The 13,815-nt window shown below is 38.0% G+C and overlaps 1 protein-coding gene across 2 annotated transcripts in view; it reads left to right on the top strand.

Annotated features, from left to right (window-relative positions):
* The first annotated feature begins 1,565 nt into the window (after window positions 1-1,565).
* The window catches only part of LOC109418090 (U-scoloptoxin(05)-Sm1a), a 35,936-nt gene continuing 23,686 nt past the window's right edge, over window positions 1,566-13,815 (top strand). The window contains exon 1 of one of the 2 annotated variants that reach the window (XM_029861182.2): window positions 1,566-2,089. In XM_029861182.2, coding sequence (XP_029717042.2) covers window positions 2,038-2,089 — 52 coding nt within the window. In that variant the 5' untranslated portion in view covers window positions 1,566-2,037. The remainder of the gene's footprint in view (window positions 2,090-13,815) is intronic. The other variant, XM_029861181.2, reaches the window with a different exon arrangement.

Raw genomic sequence — 13,815 nt, forward strand, 5'->3', positions numbered from 1 at the left:
ATTTTGGCATAGGCACGTCTTCAATTGTGTGCCACAACTGTCAGTAAATAGCATCATAATAAATGGCAGAAATGTTCTTGTTAAACAGAGTGCTGGTAGTGCTATCTAATTGTTGAGATTGCTATTTTCCAACGTGTTCTCTAATCTTCTTCTTATCGTTTTCTATTAATTGTTCCACACGTTTTTTTTTCTTTTTGAACGAATTCGTTTTGCGTATACGTATTTGTATTTTTTATATTGTTTTAAAATTCAATTCCCGCTTGGAACAATATAAAATTAGAAATAAATCTCCAAAAGAGTAGATGGTGTGAATACATTGCTTTCAATATCATTCTAGCAACTTGAACTGTCGAATAATACCAATCACACAGCCAAAGCGTTTTTTTAGGATTGCATATTTTACAATAATTTTGATTGCATTCGTAATGAACATTCCTTTATTGCAAATCGTATATGTTGGGAGTGCAACATCTGTCTCCCCATCTATGGGCGGCAATGAGAGAGACACATGACAATAGCTTTGCATATTTAATACAGTTCACTGAAGATTCCGTGCAATACACATCGCTAAATAGCACGTTCGTTAGTTTTCCACTGATTACGCGAATACCGAAAGATCCCCGGATCGATTCCCTGGTTCAGTCATCGGTAGGGATTCCACTGCATGGCCAATCCGCCGTGGTACACCTCGAGCTACATGTTGCTTCTACAAAAGTAGCGGCTATCGCTTTTTTTTTCTAATGCAACGGCTATCGCCTTTTTTTCTGCGTAAATGCAGCGGCTATCGCCTTTTTTCCTGCGTAAATGCAGCGGCTATCGCCTTTTTTCTGCGTAAATGCAGCGGCTATCGCCTTTTTCCTGCGTAAATGCAGCGGCTATCGCCTTTTTTCTGCGTAATGCAGCGATTATTCCGATTTTATTGCACTAGTTGTGCCTTTTATCCTGTTCCTCTTTTCCACAGCACTTATCACTTGTTCTGTACTTACTGTTTCAATCTGGTCAAACTAGCCTGGAGGTGGCCATTGTATTATTTTTCCATTTTTCTTTCTGCAAATACCTGGGATTTTTCCAATTACTCCTCGTCGCCAGATGTGGTAATCCAAAGTTATTCCTTAACTACAGCTTTCTAATAACTCATTCACTGTTGGTATTCTTTCAACCAGATAAGAAGGAATTCCAGAGAAAAGATTTGACACGTCTTAACACTTCAGATACATATTTTATTATTCCTCGTTTCTAGCGATAATCCCAAGACTACTTAGATGTATAATAGTATCACCATAGACATTGTTGGTATCACATGCCGCATTTCACGAATAAAGCCTTAGCCCACAGTTTGCTTTCATACTACATATTTAAACCATCAATGAACACGCTTCATCTTTCCTTACAGCTAATGCAAGTATACTCTATGGATGGTTTAGCCGCACCAATGTGAATGTGGCATCCTCATGAACCAACAATCATCGTGAATCATATCTACTGCCTGCTTGCTGGATGAATGAAACTGCAACTCGACGACGCGGTACGGGCTATGGTTGAACAACCAAACCAGTCCATCTAGCTTGCGATGGTGATTCAGTCTGCGGGTTTGTTTTGGTCCGTTCGCACGTGTGTATGGTGGAAGGTGTGCACGGTGCAATCAGCAAGCATAGTGTCTTGCCTGACTAGACGGTACGCGGTCGTCTCGGTGGTAATGTTGAATCAAACGTATTTTACTGGTATTTGTAATATGATCGCCAGTGTAGGTGTGCTTTGAAATCAAACAGAACTAAGGTGGTGATCTTGCACGATCAAGTGGATTACTAAATCGAAATTATCGGAATTTTGGACATGTTAAAGTAAATTTAAATTTAACCGTCGTGAACTGTGTGCAACAAGGGGAACGAAGTTGTTGGAGTGATCTACAAGAACGTCAGAGAAGGCCTAATTACAGACGGATTAAGATCTGGTGTCGATCACAATACCAAACACGCCCCAAAAAGGTGGATCGACAACATAGCTCATCGGATAGGATATAACAACGCTCAACGAAACATGAATCGTCTACTAGTCGGAGCCCTAATTGGGGTGGCGCTTTTTAGAACCGGTAAGTCTTAGGACAAAGTATCCAAAAATGACTAAAATCATTAGAATATCTCTATATTTTATAATTTTAAATGAAATTATGGATGATCTTGACGTTTCCTTAGAAATCAGTGCTGTAACAAACACAATCAAAATCAGCTAATTCTTTGAGTGTGTTCGGAAGATCGACTCGATCAAGGTGGATATGATCAGCTGTCATACTGATAACAAGATACTGTAATATTTACTGGTTATAAGGCTGATATTTAAAAAAAATCAATATTCGTTCCTAGCCCTTCCAGCAACTATAAACAGCAGTGCCTTTTCCCCGTCGTATAATTCTAATATCCGTTTCCATGGTGATCTTCATCACTACACGTTTGCATGTGCCATTAGTAGTGTTTAGGCCACTAGGTGCCCTCACGTAAAGCCAAACCATCCAATCACCAGTGCTTGACCCGATGCGGTGGTGGTAGGTATAGGTAACTGGCTCATTGTGTCGTTCCCTTCGTTCGACACGCGATGGCTTCTCTCCACATGGGCGGGCTAATTGCATCGGTCTACAGAGTATGACCAACTTTGGCAGTAGGTAACTACTGTACTGTGATAAAGTGTGATAGATTCGAACGATGGTGGACAATGGTCAGTACGGTACGGTGGTATCGTCTGTTCTGAAATCAGAACTACCAATTAGTGCGATTGGATTATCGAATTCGTTCTCTTGGCAGTTCGTTTGGTGCTAATGAAAAGGCAAACGATACAGAGCAGACTGGCTCAAAAAAAGGCTAAATTTAAAAAAAAAATACCTAAGCGATTTTTTTTTTTCAATAAGATGCAAAATGTTTGAAGATTAGACACAAACAATTAAAAATTGAGCTGACGAGTTTAAACTGTAGTTTGCACGGTATTTTTGTAATTGTAATTGTCCAAATCAAAAATATATGGTAAGATCACCTACGAAATGGATCCCTTAATTTTATGCATGCAAATAAAATTTCCCCGCTTTTCATCACGACTCTCAAATACACTAGTCAGCTATAAGATGATAGGGGCCATAAATCTTGAAACCTGTTTTTTAACAAGCAATTTCCAAAACGTGACCCATCATTGCCCAATGTGATCTCACCTCGATGTACGAGTCGAGCTGTGTCGCATCACTCCACTCGTAGAAGGAAGAAGCACATAGGGAATCGCGCCACTTGGGCGGTGGCTTCTATATTCGTCTGTTTTCCACTATAACTCAGTCAAATTTAAACCAATTGACACAACTTTTGGAATGTGGTGAGATAGGTATAGTATCTACTCGTGTACAACATTTCAAGTCAATTCGATCAAAATTGACTGAGTTATAGTGGACAACAGACGAATATAGAAGCCACCGCCCAAGTGGCGCGATACCCTATATGTTTTATTATCCATTAGTTCGCCCACGTGCACTCATAGATTCTGATGTTCCAGCTCAGTATTTTTTCATTGAGTTTAGTATTTTTTCATCTTTTAGCTGAGTTCACAATTACAGATTTGACTCAGACCTTGATAATTGTCGTTCGTCATAATATTTTGACAATTAATTTGCTGTACTTGTTAACTCATTTACATAGACAGCCGAGCATACCGAGTTCAACCTGCTGATGGGAACTCAGTAAAAAAAAATGGAAAAAATACTTAGCCAATAGTAAGCTGAGTAGTAAACACAATCTTGGTAGCTGTCCTGTGGAATTTAAAATTATGTTCCCTGGACCAGTCTATTACATACTCTTGAGTCTAGTTAGGAAGTCGGAACGCATAATGAGTAATTTTCCCAAAAAGGCGTCATTTTGGCCATCGAAGAAAATGCATATTCTAAGACAGCGCACTGCAGCGTGTTGAATGTTATGCGAAACCCTTTGAATTGCCCAGATTATTTTTAAGAATTTCTTCAAAGATATCTCCACTAACTCATTCCTGGCTTCCTCAAAAGAATTTTTTTCAGGAGGAAACTTGAGTAGGTTCCTATGAAATGTACAACAAGAACATCCCTGAATTCTTTAGTGAACAACTCAGCACAATTCTATGGGTAAATATCAAGTAGGATATTTAGAAAGACTCTTCATAAATTTAAAGAAATATTCTTAAGAATTCGTGCCATTCAAGACTTTGTTCATGAGTTTCTGCGAGGATCTTTGCATGCATTTATCCATGATATTTTGATGAAAAACCCTAACAAAAATTCGCGGAGAAAATTTGGGAAAAGTCTTGAAGCTTATTTCAAGAATATCTGCCTAGGAGTTGCTAGAAAAACATCAAAGTATGTTCTTGTACTTGTAATATTCGAGTCGAAATACGCGTATCTATCAAAGCATAAGCAAAATAGGGCGGAATTAAAAGGTACGAAACTGATTACACATCAAAGTATATTTTGGGTACAGCTTTAAAACAATCAGTGAAATCACAATAAAAATTCGATTTTCTTAGAAACAATTTGAATATATCTCCATAACAGCGAATTGTCTAGAAAGCTTTTCTTTAAATACTTTCAAGAATCCTTTCATCATGTCAAGAAATTCCTATACTGTTTTCTTTACAATTATTGTCAGAAGCTCCTTCAACATTTTTTTACAAAAATACGTCTAAAGTTTCTAAAGGATTTGTTAAACAATTCACCAAAAAACAACTACAGCACTTGAGAAAATTCCAAACACGGAAATCCTTAGGGGCAGTCTAGTCTAGTCTAGATCTAATACTGTTTCTATCATTTTTCTTGTCCTGGTTAATATGTACCAGGGAAGTTGTTATAATCATAGTTTACACGTTTGATGCACCGTACCCTAGGTGGATTATGTCGACATGTTGATGGATGGTCGGACGTCGAAAATTGAAGAAGTCATTCGAAGTACTCAAACCAACTGACCAAAGCAATTCAACGATGCCTCCAATTCAAAAAGGTCCTCAACCAACGTGAATGTTCTTATTTGTGCTCATTCTGCGAATGGAGTGACGTGAGAAAAGTCGGAGTCGTATATCGAGGTGAGAAATCTCGACTTGAATGAGGTGACTCTCCATTTGATTTACACGGCGAGTCACTTCATTCGAGAGTGGATTCCTCATCTCGATATACGACTCCGACTTTTCTCACGTCACTCCATTCGCAGAATGAGCACAATTATCTTCGACATCGGATTGTTAAAACCATACGTTGTTCGGTGAAACCTAGCCGACAGTATTGTCCGTTGCCGGCGAGGTCGCTGACTAGCACGGATGTTCAGCATTGGGAGAAGATCATGAAAGACAACTTTATTCCTTAGCAGTTTGGCCACAAACATCGCTTGTTGAACTTTACGCCTTTTCTGTAGAGTATCTATTTCAAGCAATTGGTAACGAATAGCATATGCTGGAAGCACAGAGTCTGTGCTGGAAGATTCAGCAGATCACGCCACGGTAAATAACGAAGAGCTAAACGGAAGAACCTCCGTCGTAACCCTTCAATCCTCAATGTCCAGGAATTATGATTAGAAGTACAAACAATCGCAGCGGTCTCCAGAATTGGACAAACTAATCTGCAGTACAAAGATTGTAAAAAGTGGGGTTCAGTAAAATCTCTAGCAACTTTCGAGATCAATTCCAATTGTCGATCGGTGTTGGCGATAACAGAAGAATGTGGTCTAATATTACTCCGAAATCGGCAACTTTTAAAACTCTTTGCAGTATTGTTCCATTTTTGAGCCAAGAAACGTCATAACGGAGCAATTCGGAATACTGATAATCTATTTATTCCATTGGCACCAATCAACGAACTGATCAAGCAAAGTTTTGTAGACAGTGGCAGACTTATATTGATCGTATTACCAAATACGATCGTCGGCATAGATCATTTTGCAGTTCAAACCTAGTCTTACAGCCAAGTCGTTGAAATAAAGTACAATCAATAGCGGATTCAAACTGCTCCCTTGGAGTACTCCTGATGACGAACACTTCAACACTTGTTGACCGAACTATCACTTTTCACTGGTAGTTGCCGGAACATATCCTACACACATGTCGGCACCCGGATTATTTCCGACCGGTGAGCTCGAACTATCACTTTTCACTCACCTGATGAGCTTCGTCGACATTCTGACGAAACGCAGGAATCAATTTTGGCTCGGAGTTGCCGTTCATTAGGTAGGAACTATGCCATAATGTGAACGTGTTCGATGCTCCTAGCCGCTTAAGCTTAAGCTAACAGTATGTTGTGGTCAATTCTATCAAACATCGATTTCAGGTCAGTGTAAATGACATCGACTTACGCTTTGTCCTCCATTGATCAAAGGATCATCAGCAAGTTTTCCCAGAATTTCTTCATTATTAGCTCCCAGGCTTTCGTCATTTATTTTTACCGGTTCATTTCTTCCAAGATTCAAAGATTTTAAGGATTCTTCCAAGATCTAAAGATTTTTCCCAGCATTGCTTCATTGATTTCTCCTGGACCCCTTTAAGGGTGTCTCCTGGACTTCCTTCTGCCGTTCCTTCAGGTATTCCTACCGTGATATTTGAAGGGATATTTCAAGGGATTCCTTCAGAGATTTCCCAAGTGATCCCTTCTTTGATTTTTCATATGATTATTTTGAAATTTGAAATTACTATGTAAATTTCTCCCGGGATTTCTTTAGACATTTCTCCTGAGTTTCCATCAAGCATTTTTCCCTGGATTTCTATATTGATATCTCCTGAGATTATTTTATGGATTTGCTTCAGCGTTTTTCCAGGGATACCTATAACGTATTCCCCGGGTTTCTTTCTGAACCTCATTCACTGATCCTTACCGGGTTTTCTTTAGAGCTTTCTCCACGATTCTGTGAAGGATTGCTCCAGGAATGATTTTTGGAATTCCGTTAGCAATTAATTCTGTATTTCCTACATTGATTCCTCTCGGGATTTCTATCGAGATTCCTCCTGGTTTTCGTTTGCGGATTATACCTCAGACTGCATCAGAGATTCCTCATGGAATCTGTTTGGAGTTTTCTCCCGGGATTTCTTTAGGCATTTCTCCCAGGCAGCCTTCAGAGATTCCTGCAATGATTCTTCCCAGGTTTCCCCTAGGAATTTGTCCTGGCATTTCTTCATAGTCGCCTTTCGGCGGTCCTCCAGGAATTCCTCTCGGGATTCCATGCTTGATTTCTCCTGGGATTCCTCCAAAGATTTCTTCAGGAATTTGTCCCGTAATTCGTACATTTTTTTTTGGCATTCCTCTGGGGATTCTTCAAATGATTCCTTCAGGGATTCCTCCTGAAATTACTTCAAGGGTTACAACAGGATTCTTCCAGAGAAATCTCGCGGGATTCTTTTAAGGAATTCTCTAGGGTATTCAATTGAACTTGTTCTGAGATTTTTTCAGTTATTCTGCTAGGCTTCTTCCGGAATTTCTCCAAAAATTCTTCCTTCAGGAATCATTGAATCCTCGCGAGATTCTTTCCTTGATACTTTTCAGGTTTCCTTTAGGGATTCCTCTAAAAATTCTTTTCAGGATTCCTTTGGGGAATTCTTCCAAGATTCCTCCATTGATTCTCCCATGGATTCCTTCTAGGCATTCTTTTTGGTATTCCTCCCGATATTCATACTGAGCTTCCTGCGATAATTGCTCCATAAGCGAGATGGGAGGTCTGGTGGTGGTTGTATGGAAAAATATGCTATAAAGGGCAGGAAAATTCAAAAAAAAATATAAACAAAAATGCATCGTAATTCATGGACTCTCCCTAACGAAGAGATCATTGACCAACAATTTATTTACTATAATCTTGCTAAAAAAAATGAATTAGAACAAACGAGAGTGGAAGTGACCCATTCTTAAGCAAAAAAACTCCGGGCAATCGAATGGCGCTAACCCCTTTCCTGAAAAACATCCAAAAAACTTCATGTAGCAATATCAGAAAACTTGGTTTAGTGAATGTTTTTTTTTACTCTTGATCACAATAAATGTCTCATTTTGTCCAATATCCGCTATAGCATGAAAATATTTGAGAATTTCTGATGAATTAGAACAAAAAATCAAACAAAGTCGTGCTACTCCATGGAGAAACCCCAAACGGGTCGTGTCTTGTCCATCACATTTAGAGATGATGTCTCTTTTTGTCTAATATCTCCTATAAATAAAAAAAAAATCAAATACATATGTTGACAATTTCAGAAGAATTTCAACGAAAAACCATGCAAATTCATTCAAAAGTCGTTATACTGAACGGAGAAACCCCAAACAAATCATCTCTTGTCCATCACATTTAGAGATTTTGTCTAATTTTATCCAATATCCCCTATAAGTTAAGAGTATTTGAGAATTTCAAATGAATTTCAACAAAAAAACATGCATAGTCATTTAAAAGTCGTACTGAATGAAGAAACCCCAAACAGATTATCCCTTGTCCACCACATTCAGTGATATTGTCTCATTTTATTCAATATCTCCTATACATTAAGAATATTTAAGAATCTAAATATCTCAGCCGTGTGTCAATCGATTTGGGTTCTCTTGGCACCAAATGAAAGCTACAACATCCTAGTAGATTGCTCAGAAATTTTACTAGGATTGGACATTTGGTTACAGAGATATCTTTCGAAGTGTACTTAGGATTTATTCAACTAAACTTTTTGAGATTTTTGACCAAGTGTATCATAATAAATATCTCAACCGTCTGTCAACCGATTTGGGTTCTCTTCTCAAATGAAAGCTACAGTATCCTTGTAAAAGGCCCTGAAATTTTATTTCGATTGGACATTTGGTTACTGAGATATCTTTCGAAGAGTATTTCAATAACTTCCTTTTTTACCCTTCTCACACCCATAAGAAGGGTATAAATATCGCTCGAAAACCCGACCTTCGATCCGAGGCCCGGAGGGCCGCGTCTCATATACCAATGAACTCAGCTCGACGAACTGAGCAAATGTCTGTATGCGTGTATGTGTGTGTGTGTGTGTGTGTGTGTGTGTGTGTGTGTGTGTGTGTGTGTGTATGTGCGTTACAAAAAAAGTCACGCACGTTTCTCAGCCGTCTGTCTACCGAAATGAGTTCTATTGGAAGCAAATGAAAGCTACTACATCCTAGTAGTTCGCCCAGAAATTTTATTTCGATTGGACATTTGGTTACAGAGACATCTTTCGAAGAGTACATACTTAGGATTTATACAAATAAACCTTTTGAGATTTTTGAGCAAGTGAAAAATGCAAGAACCGGACAGCCAAAATAACTAGCTAATGCCAAAACTGATTAACTTAGTAGATATATCATTTTTGTCCTTTCTACACCATCACCATGAATACCAAGTACTTCGGAGCTAATTTATTCGACTGATTAAGAGATATTAGACAAAGTGTATCTCGCTGATTTTCTTATCCATTTGTTAATCGATTCAAGATCTTTTGGCAGTTAACAAAAGATACAATATTCCAGAATATGTAAGCTATTTTTTAAACATTTCATACAAGATTCTAGGAAGTGTCTGGCATTTCTGATAGTAGTCCATGGTCCATGATGCTATTTTGGAAACCAATCCACTAGATGCCAAATCCACAATATTTTCTAGAACTTTTGGTCAATTACACAAAATAAATATGTTAAATACAAATACTACAACAATACTACTCAGTGTAAGAAGGGTTCTGTTCACCATAGGTGGATTAAATCGGGTTTTTTACGTGTTAAAGTTGGTTGAAACAGGCATCACATTGTATACCTGGCCACGTCCATACAAACGCTAGGAAAAGATGGGAATGTTAGTTTAGCGTCTACTTGAGATGATACAGGGCACCTAAACTATACCCATAGACGTTAAGGAAAAAAATGTGTTAGTAGGATGGGGTTGTTATGAGGAGTTCCATTCGACAATTTAGAGCGCAGTTGACATTTGATGGATGATTAAAGGTGAAGACATGACGAAGCCACACCTCAAATTTTCAAGATCACAAATCTAAAGTATTATCGGATATAAAGGAATATCGGTTTGCGCTGAAAAGTCGAGCGATTGATTATCTCCAGTGGGTAACCAATCGAACAACTTTTCAGCACAAACCAATTTTCAATTCTTGAGATTTGTGCTCTTAAAAATTTGAGGTGCGGTTTCGACATATCTTCACCTTAAATATCTGTTAAATAAGCTTACCATACTTATTGATATGAAAAAATGAAAATGTAAATAATGTACACATTTGCATTTCGAAATTGAAGATATCGAAGGGGCCGTAGGATTAAGAATTAAGGCATCCAATTAATGATTGACAAACACAAGGTTGGAGAGGAAAAAGAAAATTAAAAAAATAGAAACCGTTCACTGTAAAAGTCAAAACATAAAAAACACAAACATTGCAAAAAAAACGTATCAAGTTTTAATCCATTTCTCTACTTTATGCAGGAAAATAGCAAGATTGAAACTTGATGTGGTAGATCGTGCACCGTAATATACCGTTTTTGAGGAGATCTACCCACGTTACGGGACATATACAGAACAGTCCAAAATATCAGTCAAAAATATTAAAGGCTTGGTAGCTCAGGAAATAAGAAATACAAAAATGCTCAAACTATATACCCCATCTGAAAGCGGGTTGGGTAATACACTGAAGTTTTTTTACGCGGTTTTTTTTACGCGGTACAATTACCGTCGTAAAAAAAACTTCAGTGTAGAGGGTAAAGAAGAAGTCTTTGAAGGTGGAAAATGTTACCCCCTTTTTTCAAATTTAGCCTTGATGGACGTTAAATTACATCTATTAACCTGAAAACTTATGCCTCAAAGACGCCAGGTTCAGAAAACTACAAAACTACATCATTTTTTTCTAGGTGTGTAGTCACTCAGTATACTAATGGACCCGTTGCAAAAGTACATCCTTCCAGCGCTAATAAAAGTAGCTATTTTCCACCTCTTATCAAGGGACTTCCACCTCGTTGAAAACAATGAAAAGGATTGTGGAAAGGGGAGGAAATTCATCAGTACGGAGTGGTACGGTGACGATGGTTGTACGGTTTCCCCCCAACCGTTTGATTTTTCCTAGCGTACAAAGTAAATATTGTGAGTTAAAAATGGGCGATGAAAGTGCTGCTGAACGTAGGCATCTCAACGTTTTTCCCTAGTTTTTTGAATGTCGAATATGAGTTCGACATCACTGAACTTGCATATTGTTATTTTCGGATGCAACTTTGAACAAGATGAGCAATAACGTTTGACTGTTTGTCTTTTGAAATCTGTTATACCTACAAAGTTTTACGAATAACTTATTCAAATTCGTAAAAAAGTCATAAAAAGGGAAAAAGTTCCAAAAGTCAAATAACAACTTTTGTCGAATCGCCGGGGAAGTGGTTGGTTACCCATCTGCTCCATTTTCCGCTTCATTATTCATCATTGTCGGTCGCTTCAACGCTTTTCCTTCAATTCCTAGGGGAGCTTCCCGCCGTTTAAATAATCTCAATGCGGTATAGAACGTATTAACTCACACATCAATTCAAAAGTTACGTAAATAATTCAAAACCACCCCCAGTGGCTTGAGCATTGTCAATCACTCCGCACAGGTAAAAGAGGGTCGATTGGATTGAAATCTACCTTTGTTGAAATACGGTTTGACACGGGTGTGGCCAGGGCACCCTTCTACCACAGTAAGACTTTCCCGCCTTATATCGAATCCATTTATGCGTTGCTAATGAAATTCACCCTTCGGTCAACTCTCCTGTTTTGGGTCACATTCAAAGCTGCTCCTGTCTAATACGGTTAGCGATTAAAATCATGTTAATCTGATTTCCCTGGTTTCCTTTTTCAAACGCAGTTGAACGGAGTTGAAAGAGGATTCGTTACTGAACGCCTATTCGTCTTCATGGCTTTAGCTTCCATACCAACAAGTGATCCCGTGTCCAGGGAACCTAGTCACTTCCACCATTATTCGATGTATTGTCAACGGATGGACGCTACGATAATTGTGCTAAATTCAGCACAATTTTATCCTCGCTCCATTAGCGAGCGTGTCCTTGAAGGGATGTTTATTTTTTCTCCTTTGCTCCACATAATATTCCTTGCGCTTCTTTGCTTAGTAACTGTAATGCATCGATAACCGGAAGAAATAAGTTGTAAAATTGCATATTAACGTGTAGCTATTTCTAGTATTTGGCGAATATAAATAAATTTCTGGTACAATACAATTTGGTACAAGAAGGCGTGGAGCGCAGAGAGCACGATGGGCGGACCAGGTGGAGCGTGATCTGGCGTGTGTTGGGCGTGACCGACGTTGGAGAGCTGCAGCTGCAAATCGAGTATTATGGCGGCAAATTGTTGATTCAGTATTATCATGAATTTGATGTTAACTAAATAAATGAAATGAAATAAATTTCTCAAGGGCTTTGTCATAGAAAGCTCCAGAAAACAATTCAGGTTGTTTTTGAAAATTACTCTAGAAGTATCTAACTTAATTCCATGTGGGCACCTGTTTTTACCAGTCTAAGGGAAATCATTTTTATAAAAATTACCAATAATTCTAAATATGAAAACTATCAATGTGTCAAATGAAAGCTTGCAATCTATACTTTATAAGAAAAATGCAGAAATCAAGTTAATACCCCAACTAACATTTTCAGCGCTATAAACTTCAGTCATTTGCTTTCTGTTGTGTAACAATCGAATAGAAGCAGCCAACGCTGAATAAAAAGGAAGCTAGTCAAAAATTAACCAGCTGCAAAACAAGCACCATATAGCTACCAAACTCGGTTTTCAGAAATCAAACATTTGTCACTAGGGCTGCCTTTATTGCACTCTTTTCCAACTCCGGGTGATTTCCCAGAAGATGTGAAAACTTGAACAAATCGAATAGGAGTTCGCACTAACAAAACAGTTGCTACATATCCCTTTCGTGACGGACCATAAAAGAATGATTATCTCAAATTTTCTCTTATAAACTTAACGTCCTCTAGGATAAAACTTTCTTTACTTCGGCTACTTTATCCACCTATGCACTTTTTGGGGTCAAATTAGGACCAGCACAATTATGCTGGTCCGTCCTCAAGCCGGTCGATGTTCTCTAAGTAATTGCTAAAAATGGCCTTCTTTTAAGCGTTTTATGGCACAGAAGATTTATTGTAATTATTAAATCTCTGCAAAGTGTTAGGTTGTAGAAATTTAGACGTAGAATTTTAAATCTAGGAACACGAGATCAGCTTGACAGGGTATTCAAATCATAGAAGAGAAAAAGAAGGAGATAATAAGAACAGCAAATTCCTGTTCCATGATTTCGATAATATGGAGTAATATTATTCACCCAAGTATTCAAAGTTCTTCAAAAACTCGTACAAGCCGATATTGTGTTCCTTGAGTTGAAATTATACGTCTAAGTTTTTACAAACTAACACTTTGTAGTGATTTAATAATTAAAATCAATCTTCAATACCATAAAACGCCTAAGAATAGGCAATTTCCGATGAAACTTCGACCGCCTTGGGGACGGAACAGCACAATTGTGCTGGTCCCACTTTGACCACCCAGAAATCTTGTGCTTTTCAACAAAGCACCACTTATTCTTCGCCGTTTCGCAGAACTACTCTTTTTGTATCGATTTTTATTTCTGCATACCTGGATAAAACTAGTATTTATAAAAATACGACAGATAAATCTTTTTCAACTTCTAGGATGATTGTTTACTTTTTGTTTAACTTATTGTGGCGTTTTTTATAAACAATTCCAATCAAAGCTGAGGCTCAAAAATACAAGTTAGAGTAATAACTCGATCATAAAAATTACTTACATAACATATTTTGAGGAAAAAGCAATTGAA

Source organism: Aedes albopictus, chromosome 2 (genome assembly GCF_035046485.1).
Source record: "Aedes albopictus strain Foshan chromosome 2, AalbF5, whole genome shotgun sequence".
NCBI lineage: Eukaryota > Metazoa > Arthropoda > Insecta > Diptera > Culicidae > Aedes > Aedes albopictus.